The following is a 27,682-nucleotide window of genomic DNA, read 5'->3' on the forward strand; positions in this document are numbered from 1 at the left end:
TAAAGCACCCAAAATCAAAATGGAAATTGAATTCAGTGCAGAGGGGAAGGATTTTGAGTTGGGAGTGGATTTATTTGAGTTGGGAGTGGATAAAAAGCTCTGTGCAGACTCGACCTAGATTAAGTCTGAGATGGCATAATATTCTTTTTTGTTAAAAGATCCAGTTCGAAGCATTTTTAAAATGAAGACAGCATTGAAAGGATTGAAGAAGATGGGTGCAAGGTTGAAGCCGCAGGAGGTGTCATTCCTCCTTTTCTTAGATAGCAACAGCTTCCTATACAGTCTCTGAGTGAGGCTGAAATAGCAAGTCCAACTCGGGTTGAGTATTGCCCTTTCTGTGATGCAGAGCCAGGTTCCATATATAGGCATTCAACAGCTGTGTTTCTTGTTCCATTAAAATATGGGTTGGCCAGCATAGCTCAATGTATATGAGCATTTCCATGGTAACCAGCTTTGCTGACCCAAACAAAACTTAAAAAGTGTGACTTCAGAGTGGGAATTGGCAAGATGAAGAGTTGACCAGGGGACTAAAAACCCTGCCATAAAAATAGTGTTGAAGCAGATGAAGATAACATTAGCCTCCACATTTTTGACTAAGAGGAACATTTCCAGAAGGCATATGCTTTTGAAACCAGTAGCACTGGACAGAAAGTGGGCAAGGGAACCCCTATGACCAACACTGGGGTTCAGGACTCCTGGCATCGTTTAAGCATAATAGATCCTTGCCAAGCCCTCCCTTCTGATCCGGATGCTCCATGTAGATTATTGGTGATGAGCACAGGAATTGGTGCAGTGTGGGGCAAGTGTTGTGTGTGGCAAGTGGAAATAAATGTGACCCTCCTGTGGCATGCATGATGCTCACTGCATTTGCCAGCTGGCCATGGCCTCACGATATTAGCAATAATTTCCTGTGCTTTAGGCCAGCATTGAAACAAAATCTACCTCTTACCATAACCACATTTTGTTCCAATATGATCAGTCCCCCAAAGTGGTCCTTTTTCACAAGAAAACTCACTACAGAAAATCACTTGACAGCCAGGTCAGCCTCTTCATTGAGCATCAGGATGTGTAACTGTTATTTCTTAAGTTCCTTGTTTGGTTGGTTGTTTGTTCCGGACAAAAGCACATACTGTAACAAAGTCCTGTTCAACTGGTCCTAGCAGAAATCTTGCTTGATCCCCTTCTGGGCTGTTGTCCTGCTTCTTCTCTCCCCCCACCCCCTGTTATCAGAGCATTTCTCTCTCACCCTCCCCACCATGTTTTTTTTCAGATGTAATTTGCACAATTGCACCCATGTAGTCACATCATAATTTAAATAGTTGATCTCTGCTAATTTCTTTCAGCAAAATCACAGATAGAGCTGGTGTTGTCTAAAGGCTAAGAAACTTAGAGAGTAGGTTTGCGCAAGCATTTTTATTGCTCAGTGACTGCATCATCAAGTAATGGCTGGCGTCACTTCAAAGACAATTTGGGGAGGAAGTAGCCATTATTAGGCAGCTGCAGCCAAAATGACAGAGAAACTTGCAGCATCTTAAAGGATTAATACACTTTTTTGTGGCATATGTTCTCTTGCACCAAAACCCACTTTGTCATCTGTAAAAAGAAAGAGACATTTGTACATTCATTTGTGAGTCACCAAATGACAATCTGTGGAGCGATTTCCATGCATGTGTGAATTATCCCCAGGAGGTAATGTGATTCAATTACCAAACAAAGCAAAACACAAATAATTAAGGATGAGTTTATTCCTTAAGGTATTTATGTGATAATTGCACATAATACAAGTGCAAGAAATTTAACACTTAAAAAATTAACTTGTCTACACACAACATAACTAGGGTCAAGAAGAGCCTTCCTTAAAAGGTAGTGGTAAAAGTCCCACCTACCCTAGGAAACCTTTTATGTGACTTTTTTTTCATCTGATCCCATATAACTCAGGTTCTTCCTGTGTGTTCCAACTCTGCGTGTGGAGTTCCTTTCTATGAACAAAGATGGCTAAATTGAACTTCCTTCTTCAGAGGAGTCAGAAACTTCCATGCATTTTCTGCCATGACTATATTATGCTGCATTCAGTGTGTTTAGCTAGCCTGACTTATATGGCCTGATGTAACTCAGATGCCTTACTTTGATACTCCAAGGTCAATTTCCTGCTGTTGTATTTTATGCATACCTACCTCCCCAAACATTCCTCACCTCCTCAGCCTTATTACCCTCTGTTCCCCTTCCTGTTTGGTTCCCTTGTTTCCAGTGTCTTCTCATCCCTTGAAGCCTGTACTGTTATCTACATATTATGACTCCCTTTGAACTGTGCCTGATTCTAGTTTCCAGAGAGGATGAGTCCTTATATTGCCTACACTATGCTTTGTGGTTCAATTCTGAGTATGTCTTCAAAGTAGATGCTTGCATTTCTAATAACGAAACTAATTCAAAGAGTTTATTTATTTAGAATTCAAAATCTCTCACAATAGGCAATAGACCCCATACTATACACTGGGGACAAAAAAAGGGAAATGTACTCTTGATGCTAGAGCCTCTTCTGGCGCAGAGTGGTAAGGCAGCAGAAATGCTGTCTGAAGCTGTCTGCCCATGAGGCTGGGAGTTCGATCCCAGCAGCCGGCTCAAGGTTGACTCAGCCTTTCATCCTTCCGAAGTCAGTAAAATGAGTACCCAGCTTGCTGGGGGGTAAACGGTAATGACTGGGGAAGGCACTGGCAAACCACCCCGTATTGAGTCTGCCATGAAAACGCTAGAAGGCGTCACCCCAAGGGTCAGACATGACCCAGTGCTTGCACAGGGGATACTTTTACCTTTACCTTTACTCTTGATGCTGTGTTTGTAAGCCTCTCAGAAGTATTTGACAAGCCACTGTTGGGAATAGTGCAGAAGGAGACAAGTGACTTGCCCAAGACTGCAGCGGAGTACAAGACAGAGAGGCTCTGACCAACTATCAAACCAATCCTACAACTTCACATTTGCTGCTTCAGTATTCATGGTATGGAAGGCAAACTACGAAGGCTGAGAGATGCAACCTGCCCAGAGCCACAGGTGAATTTGAAGCAGTGGTGGGCATGAGGCCTCCCCCATTTTTGAAGGCCCAAAATATCTCCCTTTTGATTAATGTCCCTCAAATTGATTTCCATGCACACATTCCCTTTAGTTTAATACTGTACAGTCAGATACCCCCCCCCCCAAATAATTTAAATCATCAGTAAAACAATCAGCCCCACCCAGTCCCAGTTTCTTGGTGTCTCAAAGCTCTCTTTTAGTGCAGACCAATACTTTTTATTTGCTTTCACTCTTCCAGTTTAAAAAGCTGGGATTCAGGCCTCATTTAACAGTGATGCTAGTAAAACGAAATAACTGAACTTAGTGACTTTCCACACACCCTATATTTTGTGTAAACTGGGCTTCTAATGCAGGTGAAAAGTGATTGCATATACTGTGCTGGCATGCCAGTACAGCAGCTTCTCTGGTCATACGAACATTGCATGGATAGCCACTGATGGCCCAGTACAAATGACATGTTGGATGCATGTGTAGCCATACACAAGCAATACTTTTAAATCAGGGGTAGTCAAACTGCAGCCCTCCAGATGTCCATGGACTACAATTCCCATGCATTCACTGGCAGGGGCTCATGGGAATTGTAGTCCATGGACATCTGGAGGGCCGCAGTTTGACTACCCCTGCCAAGATTGAGGAAATTGCCAGATGCTGGCCAATCAGCAGCCACCTGGTGGCCTCCACGACAATCTGCCCCATGATGTTCTCCTCAAGGCTCTTCCTCTACAGAAAAAGGTGACAGTGTACCATTCTGGCTTCCATTGCTGAGAGGTGCAGAGAGTGAATGCTGTGAATTTTTAAATGCCCACAGTAAGTTAAATCAAAATCTTAAACAAATAAAGATGCAAGTCAACCTATTTAATTGTTTGTTTGTTTTTTACATTTATATACCGACCTCCCCTAAGATGACAAATGTCTTAGGCACTGCCACCCAACCATAGATTGTGACAACTACCCTAAATTAACCAAACTGAGATTGTCTTAAAAATTAAACCAAGGTTTGTAGTTACCAAGTAAAAATGAAGGTTATAGGTTTATTGCTACTCTGTGAAATGAATTCTTGAGGACACATCATTGGGAGTTTATGCACTTTTTAAAGAATCCCCTTCTTCTCTTTGAAATACTTCACAGATAGCAGAAGGCAACAGTTGCCTATTCAGATTAAATATGACAAGGTTCTGGAAAGGACAAATAAGAATGGTTTTATGCAAAGAACAGAATGGAAAGCGGCAAACCTCCTTTGAACCTTGTTGTCACCACTAGCTGAGTGTCTTAACTAGGAAGCGTATAGGGACTGTGATTAGAAGAGAAGTAGGAGAGGGGGAATGGTTTTGCCCATACAGTTGATGCTCTTTTCCTCTCCATTCCTGCATCCATGGCATGAAATTAGCACAAATGTCAGAAAGGGGGTTGGTCCACTTGCTGCAAAGTAAACGCCTCTTTGCCTAATTTTGGGGAATGCAGCCAAATGGGAGATAGGCATTCTATTGCTACAATGAAGCAGTGCAAGTCTTTCCATTAAAAGAAAAATGTTCTGCATGGGATGTGGCTGAATTTTGTTACTCGTGTTTGTCACTTTTATTTCCTTTAAAGGACTAGGAGAGCATTCCAACAAAATAATGGAAATGAATAGAACAATAATCAAACTGAAACAAAATAAACTTTTTAAAAACCATACCAAAATCTGTGTACGCATGTCTGGGAGTGAGTGATATACATTGGCACCAAGGACATCACAGGCACTGTCCAATAGACACCTGTGACATCTATATAACTGTGTCACAAATAGGATCATATTAACAGTGGTGACTTTAATTGAAGAGAAGGAAGTATCCCCTTTAATGAGCAACAATGGCATAGGCTGAAGGGGAGAGTCAGATCTTATTTCTGATGTATTACAAGCATGTAGCCATAACCAATCAATCAATACAGTGTCTGAAAAAGTCCCACAGTGAACAAGTAGATTGGTATCTAAGCAGATATGTGCTATGCATTCAGAGACAAAGGCTGGTGGGAACAGGAGAAAAGGAACTTATTCAAACTCGTATGGGAACCCAGAATGTGTGTCACAATGAATTCCGATGACAGAATCCACACTTCTGTCTTTCCTTTATAAACCATCTAATTCATTACTACAGGATGCTGATAAAGAGTAAAATCCTTGGATGCCAGTAAACTGGCTAGTGCTGTCCACAGAAAACAAGAATATAAGGTGAACCTCAGCAGTTCAGTTTGATAGTACATCTTATATACAAATAGGACATATTAGATACAACAAATACTTGTCTGTAAAGTGTACTAGGGAGCAGTTGGTAGGTCTACAGATGTCATTGTGAAGCACTCAACTGTCAACAAATAAAGCCAAACTCTCACACATCCTTGTCTTCCAAGTCAGATGCAGATGCACATAGCAAAAGGTAGTCATTTTAAAAATACTGAAGGAAAGTTGCTATTTCAAGAGAAACAGTGAAAAATTCTCTCCATTTCTTTTTATGACACTTATACCCTCTGAATTCCCACCCCAGTGACCCCCCCCACACACACACACACAACTTGCTTACCATTTTCTGCATGTCTGCAGCTGGTGGAGAAACCTTGGACCGATACTGATTATGCAGGTCCACAATCAGCTTCTTCTCCTTCTCTGTAAGGGACCAGCTCAGCTCCATCGATGTGAGCAACAGGAGGAGGAGGAGGAGGAGGAGGAGGGGAATTCGCAGGCCAGAGCTCAGCATTGTGGCACTGACTTGTTTTAACAGCCCACGAGTCTGGCAGACAGCTTTAAATCCCTTCCCAGAAAAAGGAACACCCAAAGCCCAAGATTGCAAGGAGGAAATTTATCTTTTTATTAGAATGCATTTCAGAGCCATAGAGGGAACACACCCATCTCACATAGCATCACTGATGGAAGAAGAATAATGGTCCTTAAGGGACTGTCAGACAAGCCATGCCCATTCTCTGAAATCAATTGTGTGCATAAAACCTGCACATCAACTAGTTCCCCAAAAGCTGGTTTGGGGACCAGGCTGCTGTAATCTGATGTTTAACCCACCAATAACCCTAAAAGCTAGCCCCCTTAAGCTTGCACATGGAATACTCCTTCCCAAACATTTTGCATGCCAACCAAATATAAAACATACTCAAGGCTGCCTGTACCCATTAGCAAAATTGCATTGGATACTGAAACTGTGCGTGGTGGCCAATAATACTGAGCAAAAATCAGGACCAAAATCATTACCAGACTGGATCAGCCCTGTGGTCCTTCCAGACCTTTGTCTATACAATGAGCTCTGGCCAGGGTTGGGGGGGGGGGTTGTAGCAAAGATTATCTATATGTCTGCATCACTGCACAAATGCTATAACTGGGGGAATGCTGGTGGCCCAAGGGACTGCCACCTTCCCTCCCCCCCCCCAGCTCCATTCTTGTACTCGCTTGATAATGTAAGTGGTCAGCAACATTGGTTTCCCTGCAACATTGTCCTACTGTCAACCATCAGTTCTTTTACACAACACATTTTCCCTCTCTGGCACTGTAATCATGCCGAGTAGATCCTATGCTTTTGTTCCACCAACACCAAGTTTTCTAGAAGCATGAAGCCTTTTTGCCAGCACAAGAGGATCCAACTCATTATTTTAAAAAACAACCTTAGTCTGTGCAAATAGTTTCCATTCTGATTGGTGGACCATCCTGTGTAACTTGAACATTTGCATACTTATATACCAAAGTGAAATGATATAAACAAATTGGTTCAGTTCATTAAATTCATAATGTGGTAAGCCACCAACACCCCCCCCCCCCCAGCATACTACAGGTCCCAAACTCGCAGAGGATTTCTAGCAGATTCTCCTCTACCTGCCCTTGAAGTAAGGACTGGATTTATAGGATCTGATTTATGGCCTCCCCCCCCCCCCAAAAAAAAAGATGCCCTCAGGAAAGTGCTTTCTGAGGAAATGACAGGTGCAGGTTCAGGACAGATCTTGTGTTAGCTGTATACACAACATAATCACAAGGGACCTCCATTTGACTCTCCTCTGCCTACCCTCTAAGCCTGCTGGCAATTGGATTTACGGTCCGAGTTATGGCCCACCAACAGAGGGGAAAACAGCAAAAACAACAAAAAGCAAGAGTAATAGAACCCCGCAGAACAGACTCAAAGTCCTGGAGGATCCCTGCAGTAGAAACTGGTGGGGGGCACTTTTGCCAGCCCAGTAGAACCAGTGCTACTGTGGCATTGCAAACCCAACAGTACTAAGATCAAGCCAGGAAAGTGTTTTTTGGCACTTTCAGGTACAAGTTCAAAAGTGTCTAGAATGGACCCCCTACAAACCACACACACAATGCACAGGGAATCTCACTCAGCTGCCCATTCCTCTACAATCACTCCAAGTTGGGGTGGGTTACATTTCTGAATCCCTATTTCAGATGCCGAAAAAGGGCCTTCCTGGTACTCTCTCTGGAAAAGACAGCTACGGTTAAAGCCAGGAATCTATGGATGCTCAGGAACAAGCCAGTGGCACCAAACTCACAGGGAAACTTCACCTGGGCAGACTTCCCCCACTCCAGCCAGATGCTAGAAGCAAGGCAAGCATCATCCCCATGCCCGCAGCCTCCCCCCAAGATTCCAAAGGCATGTTCTGAAGGACAGATAGGTGGACTTCCCCAGAGTTTTGGCAGGGACTCCCCAAAGTTACCTCACAACAGCTTGGCATGCACCCCAGCCCCACCAGACAAGCAAGGGAAGCATGCCCAGTGCCCACAACTCTCAAAGCCAAGGGCTGACACACTGCAATGCATCCTTCTCTCTACAGGAAACACCTGTTAGGCTGGCTGGGCCACCCACAATTCTCCAAAGGTCGATTTGGCAGGGACGAAAGGCAAACATGGCAGGAGATTTATGCCGGGGGCTCCCCAAAGTTACCCCATGTTGACAGCCTGGGAGGCACCCCAGCCACACCAGGCATAATAAAAGAAAGACTGCCCAACCAAATCTTTATGAAGTGTTCACATATGTTCATACACTGAAATAAATAATGCAGAGGGACTATTCCGAGTATGTTCCTAAGCAACTGTTATGCTTCTAGGGTTGTTTCCACAGTGCATGTTAGGAATAGCTCATCTACAAACCTCTCCAAGTTATTACATTTCTGGTATCCCAGTTACAGTCTCCCCCAAAAGTTCTCTCCACCCTCCTGAATATGAAGACCTCTATATGCCATGAAAGTGAAAGGGTGATAAGGCTGTATCCTACAAAACCTCACAGGAAAAGTCCCACACTGATAACATTTGGCCTTTGATAGCACAATGTTGTACGCGGCGCTTCCCCAACTCCATAGAACCACAGTAATGGACAGAACCTTATACTGGTGTGCTCTTTACCAAAGCCATCCAAAACCTTAGGTGTGAGTTTAACAGTAGTAGTAGACAGAAGTCATGCAGGTAGTTGGTGGCAGAAAGCAGGCTGGGAAGGACAGATTAGAGGAAAGGGGGTTTTACCTTAAGACTAGTCCCCCTCATAGTGGAAACAGGGTTGCCAGGACCAGATTGGGGAAATTCCTGGAAGTTTGGTGCTGGAGCCTGTAGTTGCTTTGTAGAGCAGAGGGTATTATGCATCTACCCTCTAACAAGAAAAGGACACACACATGCACACAGAGTAATAGAGCATCTTCCAGCTTCAGTCCCTGGCATTTCCAATTAAAAGGAAGGTGGAGCAGTGCTGTTTTCTGTTGCCCCAGAGGGGCAGACCAGAACCAATGAGTTGAAATTCATTCAAATGAGTTGAAATTAATTAATTAGCTAAACATTTGTAAGAAGACAGTTAGAGCGGTTCCTCGGTGACAGAGTGGTTCCTCGGGATGTGGTGGGCTCTCCGTCTTTGGAAGTTTTAAGCAGAGACTAGACTGTCATCTGACAGAAATGCTGAATTTTGAACTTAGGCATATTGTGAGTGGGTGGGCAGGGAGGGATCTGCCAGTGTTTGTCTCTTGTGGCCCTTCCTTGCATACCCAGGGAATTGCTGATCACTGTTGTGGGATGGTAGGTGAATTTCCTCCAGGCCAGGCTGGGTTCTGGAGATTTTTGGTTTGGGGGATCACTTGAGCATGAAATTGGGGTCACTGTGGGTGGGCAGGTAGCTGTGAGTTCCTGTATTGTGCAGGGGGTTGGACTAGATGACCCTGGAGATCCCTTCCAATTCTATGGTTCTATGATTCTATGAACTACTGTTAGGAGATATGAAGGACCCTAGTGTGAATGGGTAAAGCTCTGAGATTCTAGAGAACCATGGCCAGCCAAAATAGCCAGTAATGACCTTGACAGAACAATGGTCTGATTCAGTATATGGCAACTTCCTGCATGTTCACGGGTTCTTTCCTAAAATTTGGGCAGAAGGCACTCTTAAGGGAAGAGCACAGTCCTCAGAAAATTTCAGCTCAGTTATGGGAGATGTGGAGATTAACAGATAGAAATGTGTTTCCCATTGAAACCAACAAAAAAAGATTGCTGAATTAATCCTGAACATGTGATATAATGATATTAAAGAATACCAATTGAATTTGTAATGAACTCCACAAGGTGAACTGCAACAAAGAAAGACTACACTTAATTAATAGCTATAATGAAGTCCAAGATTTTTTGGAAGGTACATTGGCTTCTATCACAACAGTATGCTACCACTAAGCCTTTTTCACTGTCCCTATACTGCACGCAGACTCCTTCTTAATAATATATTAATGCCTTCTGCTGTACCATACTAATTTCTAAAAGAGGAAGAGAGATCAGCAGGAGTATTTTTAAAAGACAATCTAGCAACACTAACATATTGTACTTAGTTTATTGGCCAATAACCCAGAAGAAATTATTCAGAGTGAAAGCAGCTCAGGGAACATTCTGAAAACTCATTAACAATAGAAAAGAAACTGGATATTCAAAAAGCTTCCTAAATCTTTGCTTGCAGCACTTCATCAGGAAGAGTGCACATGCCAAGGGGATAAACAAACAGGTGAGCAAACATTTGAATGGCAACCGAGCAGACTGCATCCACATAGTAACGATTCACTGTTGCACTCCCTTTACCACTGAGAATGAAGTCATTCCTAACAGCAACACAGCACCCGCACTTGTTTTCTACATACTCTCTTCCATCAGCCGCTGCCCCCCCCCCCCGCCCCCCATATTTCTTCTCTACCGTGCCACTGAAAGGCTTTTTTAAAACTGGCAATTTATGTGTCATAACATGGCAGTTTCCAGTGTTTTTAAAGCCTGAGTAAATATTCTAATGGTTTCGAAGGGAAAATGGTGGCCACAGGTGAAGGCAAGCAAAAAAGCACCACTGTGGACAAGATCTTAAAAAATGTGCACCTTCCCATCCAGTCAACATGCAAATACACTGGGTGTTCTTGTTAGAAACAGCATAACAAATCAGATTTTAGAATGATTAAAGCAAAGGAGGAGCAAATCTAGACATCAACAGTCAGAGGTCAACCTTGTGCAGCTGCTTCCTCAAACAGCATTCCAAACTGGAAGCCAAGGTGGAGCAAGGCGTCTGCGTGGAAGCAACATCTGTATGAGAGCTACAGAGCACCTTGGAGCCTCCAAGGATCATCTGCTCAGAAATTCCACTGGAAGAGAATGGAAATTCTCAAATATTGTAGAAACTTCCAACATTTTGTGTTGGGCCCCAACCCCTTATCAGGGCAGTTATTATGACATTGGTTCAACTTCCTGTGGTGGCCATTTAGTGGTGGTGCCCACTACTCACTCGCAAGAGGGCCAGGTTAAGAGCAATGGGCTCTAATCTGGAGAAGTGGGTTTGATTCCCCACTCCTCCACATGCAGCCAGCTGGGTGACCTTAGTTCTCTTAGGACTGTTCTCCGAGAAGTTCTGTTAGAGCTCTCTCAGCCCCACCTACTTCACAAGGTGTCCTGTTGTGGGGAGAGGAAGGGAAAGGTGTTTGTAAGCCACTGTGAAACTCCTCCAGGTAGTGAAAAGCATGGTATTAAAAAAAAACCAACTATTCTTTGTTCAAAATTCCTGATGTGCCTACAGGGTCAACAAAGCTGAGGACCTTAGTAGACAATATTTACATTCCTGCTGTGGTCACAGTCACTATAGCTGGAACCACAGATTTTATTTAATCCCTTGCATCTTAATTACAAGTGGTACATTCACTGCATTAGTTTCCCTTGAGGCTGCAGGATATTGTATTACTAATATGCCAGTTTGTTTGAGGCATCCATGTGAAGACTGCCTGTGCAATGGTGGTAAGCATATGCACAAGAAATGAAAAATGGTTTGACAAAGTGGTTTCTTCACTGCAGGATCCCATCTATACTTGTTCTTTTTGGCTTTAATCTCCATAGCACCAAATTGTAGACTACAAATCAATTTCCCACCCACTGCTTGAGGAACTTGTCTTCTGCGGACCTAGACAAATATTAGTAAGCATATGAAGAATGTGGTTCTCATTATTAGTCTTAAATGCTTTAACACAAATACGTGGTCCAACTATAATAAGCCTTGTCGTAACAGAGGAAAACAATGTGGCTAAATAACAGCTGCATGTGCTTTACGTTTGACACGTTATGGACTCTAAGCCAAGATGACGGGCTTTCACAGTGAGGCCCTATGCTCCTGCACATAAAAATTTAGAAACATATGAACTGTCCGACTGGCTCAGATCCGTGATGCAGATATCCTAATATCTCCCCCTCAAAGGACAGCTAAAGCCCGATATTTCAAAAGAATGCCAAGGCATCAGTGGGCAGATTTAAACTGATCTCTGTGTACGGTGGTTTTATCCAAAAGCAATACTACCTGAAACCTGAAATCTGAAATGTTTTGTTTTTCTGGCATGAAATACCACCTGAACATTCTTTGATGGTCACATATATAGCCAATAACTTTCTGAATCTCACTACATTGTGCATTCAAATTATTATATCATCCACAAAAATATGTCAAAGACGCTTGAGTTTCATTTATTGGTGTATCTATCTTGAAGACTGAGCCTCTTGTGGCGCAGAGTGGTAAGGCAGCCGTCTGAAAGCTTTGCCCATGAGGCTGGGAGTTCAATCCCAGCAGCCGGCTCAAGGTCGACTCAGCCTTCCATCCTTCCGAGGTCGGTAAAATGAGTACCCAGCTTGCTGGGGGGTAAACGGTAATGACTGGGGAAGGCACTGGCAAACCACCCCGTATTGAGTCTGCCAAGAAAACGCTAGAGGGCGTCACCCCAAGGGTCAGACATGACTCGGTGCTTGCACAGGGGATACCTTTACCTTTACCTTTATCTTGAAGACTTGGTTTTTTCACTATCTAAAGGAGTCTCAATGCAGCTTACAATTGCCTTCCCTTCCACTCTCCACAATAGACAGTCTAGGGTTGGGCACTCCAGCATCCGAAGCAGCTGTTCCCACCCGAAGCAGCCAGCACCACGCCGCAGGGGGAGAAGGGAGATGTGGGCGATGGCGCTAGTGCGCTGGTTGGCACAAAGCTCTGTGCCTGTGTGTGTGCATCGACTGGCACGCCAGTGCCCATGCCCCCCCCCCCCCCGCACACTGTGGGACTGGCTGCTTTGGGCGGCAACAGCCACTTTGAACGCCGAAGCGCCCAACCCTACCTGTAGGGCTGAGAGTTCTGACAGAACCGCTCTGTGAGGACAGATCTAGCAGGACTGTGACTAGCCCAGTCACCCAGGTGCCTGCATGTGGAGGAGCAAGGAATCAAACATGGCTCTCCATATTAGAGGGGGCAGCACTTAATCACTGCATCAAGCAGACATTTGCATACAATCTAGCAATTATACATACATATAGCATACACTCTAGAAATTATAGTCCAACATACTTTGATCACTAGAAACACCGAGGGCACTTTCAGTTCCCCTTTAAAAACACTTTGGTGATTATTTGCAAGTAGATTTTGCTGTTTCACACAGTAAAATCTAGCTGCTGAGTGCATTGAACGTAAATTGAAAGTGCATTATTTGATGTGTGTGTGAAAGCACCTTTAATATTGTACATTTATATATATATCTCCCAAAATGAGGGAAATCAACATGAGTCCTAAAATGTCTGACAGAATTCCACACAAATAAGTGAATAACACTGGTTCAATTAGGATCCAGAAAACTTCATTCCTAGAACACTATGCAAGACACATGTTTTTCTCCTTGAAAGTGTGCGAACCAGGACAAAAAACCCTCAAAATTGTTCAGGCCTACCTAGAAAGCCGTTAGTACACAAATAGCCCAGCACCTTGATCACTATAAATCTTAAAAAATGAAACCTTTCTACCTCTAACAGTCAAAACTTGTGATACAAATTTAGCTCATAACAAATACTGAAAGTGCAAAGCAAACCAGGCTCCGTGCAACACTTGAGGAGTTCCACTGGCTCTTCAGATTGTTTCCATGAAATATGCAGCTGAGTCTCAGACACACATAAGAGCCATTTGCTGGTAAGTGCTTCCTTTACAGTTGGGGAAACAGTACAAAAACACTTTTGGTGGGGGGGATTCCAATATGCAAACTTTATGCGCTCTTCCTGCACACGTGGCCTTAAGATCTTTTGGTAACTCTTTGATATGTTTGGCCATTAAAAATTTCTGGATGACTGAAAGGCACGGGAGTTTAGGCATCAAAATAAGGTAGGTAGTTCACGTGTCCTGGAAGAGATGAACATCTTCAAGATAGATAGTGTGGACATTTCTTTATTAATATAAGAATACAGAGGCTTTTCTGGGCAAAGTCCCATTTGTTGAAAACCAGGTTGCCACAGTGGCAAAAGTGCCTTTATTTCATATTCATCTTGTATAGAGGCCCTCATGTCTCTGAGTTGTGTATGACCTTGTCATGCTAAAGCACACATCTGTAAGCTTCACGCTTGACTACTCCAATGTATTCTACTTTGCCTTTGAAGACAACCCCAAAACATCAGACGGTACAGAAAACGGCTACTTGCCATTTGTCTAGGGCATGCTTCCAAGGTGATGTCCAATCAATTTAACTGCAGGTGCACTAAACACCTGGCTTCAATCTGCACTTGCACTAGTTAACCTTTGGATTCAATTAAAGGTGTCACTCTAACACTTTAAAGATGATCACGGTCTGGGATTTGCATACCTGAAAGACCCACCTGCCTATATGCCCACCTGCCTATTAAGATGGTTGCACCTTCTCATGATTTATTTTTATTTATCATACCATTTTATGCCATCTTCCCACCCAACAGACACCAAACAGGCAATAAAACAACCTTAGAGATATATATGTACATTTAAAACAAATAAGAAAATACATAAAGAGGAAGGTCAGAGTGGGAACAGCAAACAAAACCAGAAAAGTCTTCACCCACTGACAGAAAGCAATGATAGTATAGGACCCTGACATTTACATGACAACATCCACCAAGATTTCATGAAGACGTAAGGAACGTGCTACCATAACTATCTGATTTCACAGATGCTGCAAAGCATACTTTTTGATGAGCTTTTAATGTCTTAGAAATATGAATGTTATTTCTGGCAGCAGTTTTAATGCTGCACTATTAGAATTTTTACATGGTTTTAAATGTTTGCTTTTGTACTTTGCATTTTGTGAGCTCCCTCATTGTAGAAAAGGTAACATATCAATATCTTCACACAAAGTTAAACAAGAATGCAAACCTACACACACACACACACACACACGTTTTTCCATTCATCAGGTGGTAGGAGCCTTCAGTCAGAGGATGCAATTTACATCAGTGTTATGCACTCCCTGGCCCATGGCCTTGGGAGTATTCTTCCATTCACTGGTTGGAACACACAGGTGGCAGTGAATGCCAACCACCGTGTGTATGTGTGTGTGTGGAAATATCATGTCCCATTAAAAGGAGTAAACAGTTGATGCTGCCTATGACAAGGAGATAAATAACATCCCATTACATTTCTATTAAAGGGTCTGGACATTTTCTTCCCTCCTGACTTTTGGTCATTCTGTCCCAGATAGGTGTTCAGCAGGTCCACCTAGAAGGAAGACTGTTATGACCAAACTAAGCAAAACCATCACTCTATGAATCTGCAAACACTACAGTTTGAATGAGCCATACTAACCATTATGTGCAGCTTGGCTTAGTTTTCAGAATGTGTTGTACTTACATAGCTAGGATTGCCAGCTCTGGAATGAAATTACTGGAGATTTTAGGAGTACAGTCTAGAGCAGGTAGGGTTTAGGGGGGGAGAGACCTCAGAGGAGTATAGTGCCATAGAATCCACCTTCCAAGGTAGCCATTTTCTCCAAGGAAACTGGTTTGTTTTACCTGGAGACCAGTTGTAATTCCAGGAGATCTCCAACCACCACCTGAAGACTGGCAATTCTATAAATACTGCATGTTTCCTTGGCAAAGAAACTGGACTTTTTTCTTTCTTGGCAGAGTACATGAATCACTGTCTCTTCAGCACTAAACACAAGGGTGTAGTTGCAGAAATCTCACACACATTACTCCCTCCACTCCATAGGTTTTATTAACCCACAAAGTAGCATGGAATAAATGGCAATTTTGTGGCAATTATGTGTTTTTTTTTTCAAATAAAGAGGAAAAGCCATTTAGGGGAAAGTGCATCAACAGTTGTGTTTAATTTCAAAAAGTAAAAATTCCCCGCCCTCAAACAAACAGATCTGTCTTATTTACATTCTTTACAGGCATTTTCCAAGTATATACAAAAAGTTGCAATATATTAGTTTAGAATTGTCCATAAAACTCTACACAAATTGAGTATTTACATTCTTTCACTGCAAGTGAAATAAAGTTCTGTACTTTAGTGCTTATGCTTGCCGAATACATACAGCACTATTTCCCTCCCAGCCCTGAGCCATTATAATGAACAACAGTGAGCCATTTTACCCAAATTCCCTGCATGGACAAATGTTGTTAAAAAATAAAAGTAATCTGTTCAAGTCTTAAAAGCAACAGGAAAGCTCAGCATTTCCCACACTCAAGAAAACCCCAAAAACAATTTTAAAAGCCATAATTTTAAGATTTCCCTGAACTGCATATTCTCCTACATATAACATACAAAGAGGAGAAAACTGACTGCTCTGAGATATAAATGCTTTCTTATTCATTTGCCACAAGGCAGCCAGGTATCTTGACACTCAGGATTTGGTCATTGTGGGTACCAAGTGCCCAGTAACTGTAGTGCAGCAGATGATTAGTTGAGGCGCTCACTACTTGGCAGGTCAGAGGTTCAAATAAAGTTCCAACTTGTAACACTGTCTTGCTGATATTACTGGTTATACATTGCTCTTTTCCTTTCTGATCTGAAGATCTCCTCCCAGAGGAGTAGAAAGCACTAAGTCTTATAGCATCGTCTCACATGGTCTGTCAGGAAAATCCATGTTCTCCTTACAGCTCTCAGAAAGCCACTTGATTGTACTTTGCACAAAGGTTGCACTGAACTTTTGTGAATAGGCTAAAAGTTGCAGTTTTGAAGAAGACTGTAGTGACTTAAACACCAAGTCTGCATTTAGGATGAAGAGGTACAGGGTGTACCTAAAGAACAGGGAAAATTTCAACCTGAATGTCTTGTGATCAATAAGCCTGTTCCCACCCCATTCACCTCTTTTGCTATTTGGGCATACCAAGCCAATTCACCATGGCAGAGTGATTTGTTTATAGTTTGATTGTTTGTTTTAAACCCTCTCATTACTAAGAGAAACTGGCAAGTAAATTTGGTATCTTGGCTGATGAACTTTAAGAATCAATATGCCATCTTCTGACACCATGACAAGCCTATCTTTGGGATCCCTGCCACAGGATATAAGAATGCATTACGGTTTGAGACATTAACCTTTACCTAGTTTGGTGCACCATAAAAGACATGAAAGAGAGATGAAACACAGGTCAAGGTACATATCTACAGGCACACGTGATGTTTTGTGGAAGAAAGAATTAGTAGCATGCAACAGAAAGGCATCAAAAGATTGCAGAGGAGTGAGAAACTGCCAAATCCAGTAACAGCATACAAACAATTTTTGCTGTGTGATGGATATTTCATTACCAAACTTGGAATTTGCCCAGTTTCCTAGAGTTCACACCAGGCCTGTTGCAGACTTTGAAAAAGTATTACCTTATGACTGTGTATCACAAACACCAGTTACTCTGAAGGTCTTTTTGTAGTAGTAGTAGTTGTTTGAATGGCTGACTTATCTGCAAATCTGATTCTGGATCAAATAATCAGAGTTGTAGTCTGAATTTTAATTCAAAAGACAACCTGTCTTCCTGAAGGTTCCTTTGCAGACTCAGTCTCCAGGGCTACAGTAAATGCCAGAAAGAATAATATTATTCCTTTAGCTGGCCACAGCAGAAACAGACAGGGACAGGTGCTATGGCATGCACTAGAATGGTAGTTGGCACTCCAGGTCAGCCATGAAAAAATGCGACCAGATGAAATGCTCTTAATCAGCTGAAAATCAGAAAACTTGGCCCTCTTGTTCTTGTTGAGCAATTACTTCTGCTTTTAATTCCTTGCAGCTTGGGGAAGGGAAGGGAGAAAATGTACTGGAAGTTTAAAAACAAATGATGTAAACTCCAGAGGGAGTGAGGCTTGGCCACGTGCACAGTACCTCCTAGACACAAAGGCAAAAAGCCTGTGGAAAGACAAAATGCACATGGAAAGTCAGTTGTAAGCAGGGCAGACTCATTCTCTTTTGTCCAATCAATGGTTTACTGATCTGCCTTTGAGAAGGAAAAAAGTTTATGAGAATACTTCTACAGAATATGCACAAGTTGGCCTGCAAAGTCACAGATCTCTCAAGACCCTGAGATTTACAGAAAGGATTTTTTATCCTTTTGCTATTAGAAGTCAGCATTGCTGATACAATTCCCTAAACAAAGGGATTTTACTACCCAACTGGAAATGGTGTCCATACCAAACAAAATAAAGGGATTAAAACTTACACTCACCAGATCTGGATAAGCCTAGAAACCAAGACAAAGCTGCTTGCTTCAAAAATGTTATTTTAAAGAACTAAAAATAAGTTAAATCTTGACTCCTATTCACTTATCTAAGTCTTTACCCATTGCTTAATTGTCTTAATCAAATAAAATCAGCACGACTTCTGTCATTTTGCTATAAATTCTTCTGCTTGTCAGTAGTTCAGGAGGGAATAAAAAGCAAATTCTGCAGCCTGGTTCCTAGCTATGTTTTCTGCTGGCAGATACTTTGGCTAGCAGAAAGGGAAGAGACATTTCCCTCTTCCCATTGCAGAACCCCACTTGACACCAATATTCTGTTCCTGATGTTCCACCACCCCCCCACCCCACTCCATATGATTTCAATGGATAATGTTGGTGGTGCTAGTTGCAAAGGATGGCTGGTGGATGGGAAATTCTGTTCATGATAGATAGGATCCAGTCTTACTCTACCTGCTATTATCAGATACTCAATGATATTCTGCTCTCAAAGCTTCTCCCTCCCATTTATCAATCTCAGGCAGGTTTGCAAGAAACAAGTGTGAGAGTTCCCAATATTTACAAAAGAAAGAGGGAACATTGGGGGGGGGAGGTTGGCCAAGCTGATCAAGAGAAACGCTAGAGAAGGAGGCAAATTGAAAACCAATCTCCTATGTGTTCAGTCTTCCACTATGCTACCCCCTATTTTATATGTTGATCCTTATCACACACAGATCCCCAACTTCAGAGTCATAAACTAGTCTCACGTTACAGCCAGCAAGTCGGATAAGTACAGCGCTCACAATTAAAAAGGAAACATTTGCTCAGCAACCAAAATAATTTGGTCCTGATTCTGACAAGGGCTTTTAACTGCGACTGTAGTACAGCAGTTCTCAATATATCCAATCTAAATTTTCTCACAACAAAAATAGGTTGTTCCAGTCTTTCCTTAAAACTGAGCTCTACATATAAATATAAATAAAGAAATAATTTCTTCTTGTTTAGAAAGTCACATTGTTAACCTTTTTTTAAAAAATCGCTAATAGCATTCAAACATGTCCAAGTGGATGCCCCAGCTCTCATTGCTGGTCTGTAACTTCAGCCTGCCTGACATATCTGTAAATTATCTTTACAGCAGGAATGTAAAGATTCACCCTTGGGAAGCACCACTACAACTGCAGACAGCACATGCTTGAAACTGATCCTCTCTAAAGGCACTGGACAGAGGAGTTTGGAAGGAGCTCAAGGCTAATCAACATGCATTCTAAAACATGGATGAAGACTCCAGAAAACAACAAAACACAGGGGAAGGGGAAGAGCACAAGCATTCGCATAGCACAGTCCTTAACAACTCCCTGTTACAACCCTGCCTGTAATTACAGTAATTAGAGTATCCACCCATCAGCATTTTTAAATAAGAGATGGACAAGAACATTCAAGCAAAATATGCTGCAGCAGACCAAAGCATAGATTGATTTGGGGTGCCCTCAACAAGGCCCAATGTTCAGAAGAATCATTCTCAATATTTTCTGTAAAAATGAAACAAAACAAGATCAACCCTGTAGCCAATTGCACCGGGCTGCCAAATGTTTAGTCATTCCAAAAAATCTTAGATATGGCATTACATTGATACAGTCCAGGGCATCAGTAAGAATAAGCATTTCAACTCATTAGTGAAGAGGGATGGAAAATAATCTTGCCAAGTGCTTTCCCCCTGTCAGACAGACAAACCCCACCTTAACCACATACACACACTGAAAAGGATGACTACATAAAGTCACACCAGAGGGTTGCTAGGGGAGCAAATGTAGTGAATTTTTACTGGAAAGAATTATGCTTGGATATTATGATAATGCAGAAAGGTCATCACATCATGGCAAAGGCTGCAGCTGGAGATTAAGTCTTTGTGCCCAGGCTGTAACACAGAACCAGATCAGGGCAGATTCCTCCTGCAGTTGTGTCCTCAGACCTCATATTACATCTCCGTTGCTTGTTCTTTTTGTAGAAGTGACCCAGATACAGACTAATAAGCAGTCTGGACAAAACATCTCCAGGATGTCTGGAAAGAAGTATTTAGTAAGAACTCCCTCTGAATTGTCAGAACAGAGGTGCTTACAAAGACTGCGTCACAGATGCTCTCCCATCTCCAAACTCCTCCATTGACTTACAAGGAAAACTCTAGGTGAAAACATAGAGATATTGGGCTCCTCCAATTACTTCTGATACATCTAAGGAAGGGTCCATGTTATCTTGGTCTGGTGAAGATGCCCTTTTAAAGTGCACAGCCTCCCTCATTGCAGATGTGCAGAATAAGGGAAACCACGTCCCTGGAAATTGCAGCTACATCAGCCTCATCTTGCCTGTACTCTGCTTTCTTGTCTTTGATTGTACAGTTTCCCATATTGAAACTGGCTTCTCTCTCAAGCATTTTTAGCTGAAGGATCCATCACAAACAACGGCAGGCTCCGATCCCATGGAATTAAAACTTGTTGTCCAATATTCCATGTTTGCAAAGCCTTCAGGGTGGAAAAGACAAGGATACTGCATTACTGTTCTACAGTAATAATGCTTTTAAAATGGCAATGAACTTGCAAACTATGCCTTTCACAAATTAATATGATCCCCCAAAATATTTATTAACATGGTTTGATTTCAGTATCATGAGTCAGTTTTTGCCTTCCATCCCATGGTAATGAACTTAAAACCAGGAGAGTCTTTTAAAAAGAATCCTGATTATCCCTTTATGACTATATTCTAGAAAACTTTATTCTAGAAAACAGAAAGCAGGAACTGAACTCTGCACTGCCACATAACATGTAAAGATTAACAAATGTGTTGAGCCATATCAATTCCTCTTTTTTCAGAGTCCTAAATCTTTATTAGCAATTAATCGATTGGTACTTCAAGAGAGTAACACATTTAGTATGACATGAACTTTTAAACTTTTAAACATAAAGTCATACCATAAGACATTTGTTAATCTTCAAGGTGCCATAGTGATTCTATCATAGCTGTTCACTTTTCACTTGTACACCTCTGCTTTCAAGTATGGCAAAGAATAGGTAAGTAGTTAACCAAAAAGAGGATATCATGGATACTGGTGTAGCAATACTCTGCCACACATCATACCCTTTATTTAAATAGCTATTTGCTTTTCTTCCTTTCTTCCTTTCTTTTTTTTACTGCAGCAGCAAACTACGCTGATGCCTTTCAGCAAGCTTTCCACAATGGCAAGGCATCCTTCCAGACTGGGAAGTGCCAATTTAGACCATATTGTGTACACAGAGTTCATGTTTTTCCCAAAAGACAGGGCGTGGAATAAATTTTCTTCTTTATTGCATGATGACATTTTGAACAGTTAGTTGGGCACAATTACCATGTGCTGTGGCCATGACCTGACTTTTCCCCTAGTGCATTGGGCACAATAGGCAGCACTGAACAGGGCACAGAACACTATGGGCTACTCCTTGCTGCAGTATAATATCAACAAGGGAAGCAGGACGATACTCACCAACATCCCCAGCTTCCAACTCCACCACTTGCATCTGGCAGTGCTCTCTGCACAATGATGAAGGAGCAGCGTTTAAAGTAAGCCGACCACTTCCAACCACAAAGGTGCTCTGCAATCTGTAAGTCTGAAAAATATAGGGAAGGAACTTCAAATATCCCATGTCCTATTACTTTCATGGGAAAACATGAGCAATAAAGCAGCAACAAAGCAAAGGCCACAGAACAATGTTTACTATAGGAATGACTGTTATCAAAAGCCAGACAGAGCAGTCAAATGGCCCCATAATCCAAGAATTTTGCCATTTTAAATGGAAGAGAGACTTGATGCTGGAGCTGTGACATGCACTTAATCTCTGCTCCTTATCTATGGGGAGAAAGACACACAGGGAGTTACTGCCACCACCCATTTGTCTAGAAACTGAGAGCCACTACTCATGAAATACATTAGGGTATTTTCTGGAAATGGTTTCATGTGTGCACATTTCTACTGAACAGAAAAATGACCACAGGGAGCAATCCCCACCACCATCTGCCTGAATCCCAGACAGGGACTGAAGCTGCAGTGGAAAGTTCCTTGCATCACTTCTGTCTCCAAGCAAACATGGCCTTAGATTCAACAAACTGTTTCCTCAGACAGACCTGCTCATGAATTAAGACCTACTGCTACAGCACAAAGTACACCTCCCTCAAAATGCTGTTTTCTCACGGTCTCCTGTCCTTCAGGAGAAGCATTTCAGAGGGGCAATTTGAGCTGCAGGAGGGGAAGGAGAGAAAGTCATGTTCTTCAGGCATAAATCCTTCTGTCTGTAGAAATGCTCCATTGAAGGCAACCCACAGAAACAAGGAACAAGCACTACCACCACTACCAAGGTTTGAGAGCTTCCAGATCCAAGAAAGGTGGTGGCACAAGCTACTACAGGGAGAAATACAATGTGGATAAACCACGTGAGCATACCACAGTCCTATGCCCCAATGTCACAGGTTTTTCTCCAGGAAAAGCAACCCTTACACAATACAATTTCCCCCACAATGGAGAAATCAATGAGAATTATTATCTGACCTCACTGACAACATAACTAAGAATACCAGAGTCCAAGGTAACAAAGGGGGAATGTGGTAGAGCTCTGAACTGAAACCAGGAGTGCCAAATTCTAAGATAGCACCCTATCAATACATGCAGGGCAGTCCCAGTGCCGCCCCCCACATACATACACATTAAAAAAATCTATTACCTGCTACCTTGTTTAAGGAATTTTTAAAAATCATGTGTGTGGGGGGGGGGTAATAGGAAGGGAGTAAGAAATAAAAAGGAAAAAAAACTTGTAGCCATCTGTACTTCAGTGCAGCCTAAATAAAGACAGTGGGTGGTGTAGTTCAATGGCAAAGGATGGCAATACAAGCAGAGCTTTGAAAGTTACTGTATTAAGTAAATAAAATTGCAATCACCATTTTTACATAGATAATGAAAAACACAGCACAGAAACATTTACAAGATGCAAATAAGACACCAGCAAGCACAATCTTGCATCACATGCTATCATGTATCACCTGCTATGATCTTTCAGCAAGATTGTATATAGGAAAAAGGGGATATATGAATGGAGTGAAATTGGCTTAACAGAAATAGGGGGGAGGGGAATTAATGCAAACTGAACTGAATTAAAAACCTAAAGTTTATGAAGATCTGAATGCATAAGCCCAATAATTGTTAGTCAAATTAAATGCATTAAATACTGACATATACAAAAAATGAACATATATTTGTTACAAAGTGATAGCCTCAATTAAGAATCAAATTGTACAGTGACAACCAAAAATTACCATTATTGACACTGACCATAAGCATTTTGGCCCACTGCTCTTCCTCAGTGCTCAAACAACATGACATCACTATCAGCTCCTGGTTGCACTGAATTTTTATGACCAAGCAAGAAAGGTATACAATTGAACCATTACTGTATGGGAAACGTACCTGATCATGGTAGCTAACTACCAAGAATGAGGCCTCTAATTAATATCTTTGCCTTTGGCCAGAGACAATATTTTTTTTAATTATTATTTTATTTTTATGAAATAAGCAAAGTACAGAAGAGAAATCATGTAAAGGAATCTATAGAATAAATGCTATCATATTGCATTTTTCAGCTACTCATAGTGAACAAAATATCACTTCCCAGCATCACTTTTGTTAGAAACTCCACTAAAAATACTTCTCATTTGTTGTTATATAATGGCCCTTTACAGTAAAGAATACAGGAAGAAGATGCTTCTACTTGTCCACAAATTCTAGGAAAAAGCCCCAGTGATCACTGAATTCTTCCAATGGCCTTCTATTTACTAAGTTAGTCAGTTCTGCCAATGTAGCAAGTTCTCTAACCATATCTAACTATATGTCCACACCAGGTAGTTCTTGTTGTTTCTGTCTTCAAGCAACTGAGAGCCTGGCTGCCACAGTTGCGGGGGGGGGGGGATTCTCTAGTATGTGTGGGGAGATTAGACAGAAAAGCACTTAAAAACATAAATTTAGGATACCAAAGAAACTTTATTTTTAAAATGTTCTCCATCACACCAGGTATTTTTATCCAGTACTTTTTGATACATTCACAAGACCACCACATATGAAAGAAGGAACCAATGGCATCATGACATCTCCAACACTTCCCATGAAGACTAGACATTCTGCTTCTGCTTTTAGGAGTTACATACCATCTATAAAACATTCTATGCCAGTTCTCTCTCAGTAACTGACATTTTGATAATTTAACATTTTTATACCAATAATTTAAAATTTTCATTGGTCTATTTGTGAGAAATGACTGTTCCATCGTAATGGCAGGAGCCAGACTTGGATGCTTTAGGATGCTTAGGGCTGATCCTGCGTTGAGCAGGGGGTTGGACTAGATGGCCTGTATGGCCCCTTCCAACTCTATGATTCTATGATTCTAAATCACTGAGGAATGCCAATGGGCAGAATAGAGTTGAGTGGGTAAAGATCATAAAGTATGAAAGATATCTGCATTCTTTGTGGAAGTTATTAGCCTAAGTGGCAAGTAAGAAAATAAGACTTTGTCGAAAGCAATACATGTCACCTCAGAACACTACAGAGAGGTGTCTTTACAAGTGTTACATAATAGGGGTCTCAGAAAAGAGCAAAACTGTACACAAGAACTATGTAATGTGCAAATACTGGTCTTTTATTTATTATTATAATATTTATATACTGCCCTCCCTTGTGGCTTAGGAAGTTTTACATATAACATAGGAATAATACAATATAATTCAACAACTCAAATAAATACAACAGTAGCAGTGGTTTCAATAACAGTTCAGTAACTTTTTCTACAACTATTCCAACACTATCTGACTACAACAGAATCACAGAATCATAGAGTTGGAAGGGGCCATACAGACCATCTAGTCCAAACCCCTGCTCAATGCAGGGTCAGCCCAAAGCATCCTAAAGCATCCAAGAAAAGTGTGCACCCAACCTTTGCTTGAAGACTGCCAATGAGGGGGAGCTTACCACCTCCTTAGGCAGCCTATTCTACTGCTGAACTACTCTAATTGTGAAAAAGTTTTCCTGATATCTAGCCTATATGGTGTCGTCTGCAAACTTGATGAGTAGTCCCTCGACCCCCTCATCAAGATCATTAATAAATATGTTAAAAAGTATCGGGCCGAGCCCCTAGCCCTGAGGTACCCCACTACTCACCTCCCTCCAGTCTGATGAAACACCATTGACAACAACTCTTTGAGTGCGGTTCTCTAACCAATTCCCTATCCACCTAACTATCTGAAAATCCAGATTTATCCATCAGAACATCATGGGGAACCTTATCAAAAGCTTTACTAAAATCCAAGTAAACGACATCAACCGAATTTCCACGATCCAGCAAACCTGTTACTTGGTCAAAAAAGGAAACCAGGTTGGTCTGACAGGACCTGTTAGAGACAAATCCATGCTGACTTCCTTGGATCACCAAATTGTCCTCCAGATGTTTGCAGATCGCTCCCTTTAATATCTGTTCCATAACATAACTATGTCAACCAATTGACTATGGTCCCATAGGTTGGTCAATTTGGGTTCTGTTTCTGGGGTTTCTGGGAGGCCCAGTAGATTTTGTTGGTTCAGTTGACCTCAATCAAGGAGCCAGCTAGGAGATTTCTAATCTGGTGAGCATGCTCCTCCACATGAAACTAGCTGGGTGACCTTGGCCTGGCAAAAGCACTGATAAGACTGTTCTGACCAAGCAGTAATATCAGGGCTCTCTCAGCCTCACCTACCTCACAGTGTGTCTGTTGTAGGGAGAGCAAAGGGAAGGCTGTAATGCTTATGATTCAAAGGTGGATATCATCTTTAAAATACCTTATCTTGAAGTTTTGGGTGGTAGATGAGAAAACAGCTTTCCAAGGAAACGGAGTTTGGAAACCACAAAGAAGAAAAGATGGGGAAAATCTCATCCATAATCTGACTTTTATTTAGAGATTTTTTCCTATAAAATATAGAAGATAATTATAATAAATTATAATTGTAATATTGTACTGTATCATTTCTGCCCAGACCTGAACTATTTCAAAACTTTCTATTTCTGGTCCAAGATAGTGGTGATCCTGGAAATCTGCAATCAGGTTTCCTTATTCCCACCAGAGGACTGCATTCAGATTAGAACTATCACCAGTGGGGGGGGGCATAATTAACATTCCCTAAACCCTTTCCTAAGAGCCTCTTGTGGCGCAGAGTGGTAAGGCAGCCGTCTGAAAGCTTTGCCCATAAGGCTGGGAGTTCAATCCCAGCAGCCGGCTCAAGGTTGACTCAGCCTTCCATCCTTCCGAGGTCGGTAAAATGAGTACCCAGCTTGCTGGGGGGTAAACGGTCATGACTGGGGAAGGCACTGGCAAACCACCCCGTATTGAGTCTGCCATGAAAACGCTAGAGGGCGTCACTCCAAGGGTCAGACATGACTCGGTGCTTGCACAGGGGATACCTTTACCTTTACCTTTAAACCCTTTCCTAATCCCCATCTCCCACCCTGGAGCTACTATTTGGCCTGTGAGAGCAAAAGCACAAATACCCATTTTGCAGGAATAAAATGAAAAGTAATTAAATTTTACCAAAGCCGGAGTTACAGTCTGGGACTCCTTGAACTAAATTCAGATCACTTATCTTTTCCCAGGAGAACAATGTGATCAAGGAACCATATGGCTGATGCAACAATAACGGTAATTTTTAAAGCTCTTTGAAATAAAAACATCAAGTTCACTTTGAAAACTGTATTTTCGAGAAGGGAAATAAAGGTCACCTCGTCCAATGTTAACAAAAACCACATGGGGCTTTGGGATTCCCAGCCTATTCACCCTTCCAAGAAAAGGGAGGGGAGTGATACATTTTAGAAATCCCAATGTGGGGATCTGCCATGATTCATAGTTTGATAGCATGTACCCAAACTGTCCATCACAAGTACAAGAAGTGAGAATAGCACTGAGTGATACAGAACATTATAATAATAATAATAATAATATTTTATTTCTAACCCACCCTTCCCCAAGGCTCAGGGAACGTAACAGCATATATAAAAACAGTGATAAAACAATAATAAATAATAACACTTGATATTTTAAAACATTGTACTTCCAAGTTGGTTCAAAACCATTCTCTAATTTCCCAGTGGGGGTGGTACCAATTTCAAATACAGTGAAGCTTGGCTGGTGTTTTGGGCAGGGAGACCAGAATTCTGGTGTCATTTCTGGCCTCAATTGAAGACCTAGCAGAAAAAGCTGTTTTACAAGCCCTGCAGAACTGTCCCAAGTCTCACAGGGCCCTAATCTCTCCGGGGAAAGTGTTCCCTGATCAAAGCCAGTTTGATATACTTGGGGCTGGGGATATTGATCAAGGTTCTGTTGACTTGATCTTAGGTTCTTTTGGAGGACATTAAGGGAGAAGGTAGTCCTGGAAGTATGAAGGTCCAAGACCATTTAGGGCTTTGTAAATCGTAACCAGCACCTCAAACCTCATCCAGTCTTCAATACAGAGCCAATGCAGCTGGGAGAGCACAGGTCAAATATGCGCTCTCCACTGGCTTGCAGTAAGGACCCTCACCGCTGCATTCTGGACCAGTTTAAGTTTCTGGAGCAGTTTCAAGGACAGCCCTGCCTTGAGTTAATTGCAGTACTCCAGTATAG

General features: G+C 41.9%; 2 protein-coding genes across 2 annotated transcripts in view; both read right to left on the reverse strand.

The window, feature by feature from the left end:
• Positions 1–6,026, reverse strand: part of PI16 (peptidase inhibitor 16) — a 30,767-nt gene extending 24,741 nt beyond the window's left edge. Inside the window, exon 1 of the mRNA XM_077334348.1 lies at positions 5,625–6,026. Coding sequence (XP_077190463.1) covers positions 5,625–5,798 — 174 coding nt within the window. The 5' untranslated portion in view covers positions 5,799–6,026. The remainder of the gene's footprint in view (positions 1–5,624) is intronic.
• A 9,618-nt stretch (positions 6,027–15,644) lies between these two features.
• The window catches only part of C4H6orf89 (chromosome 4 C6orf89 homolog), a 37,589-nt gene continuing 25,551 nt past the window's right edge, over positions 15,645–27,682 (reverse strand). Inside the window, 3 exon segments of the mRNA XM_077334340.1 lie at positions 15,645–20,508; positions 21,504–21,627; positions 25,869–25,995. Of these exon segments, the coding sequence (XP_077190455.1) occupies positions 20,423–20,508; positions 21,504–21,627; positions 25,869–25,995 (337 nt within the window). The 3' untranslated portion in view covers positions 15,645–20,422.

This window comes from Paroedura picta, chromosome 4 (genome assembly GCF_049243985.1).
Source record: "Paroedura picta isolate Pp20150507F chromosome 4, Ppicta_v3.0, whole genome shotgun sequence".
Lineage (NCBI taxonomy): Eukaryota > Metazoa > Chordata > Lepidosauria > Squamata > Gekkonidae > Paroedura > Paroedura picta.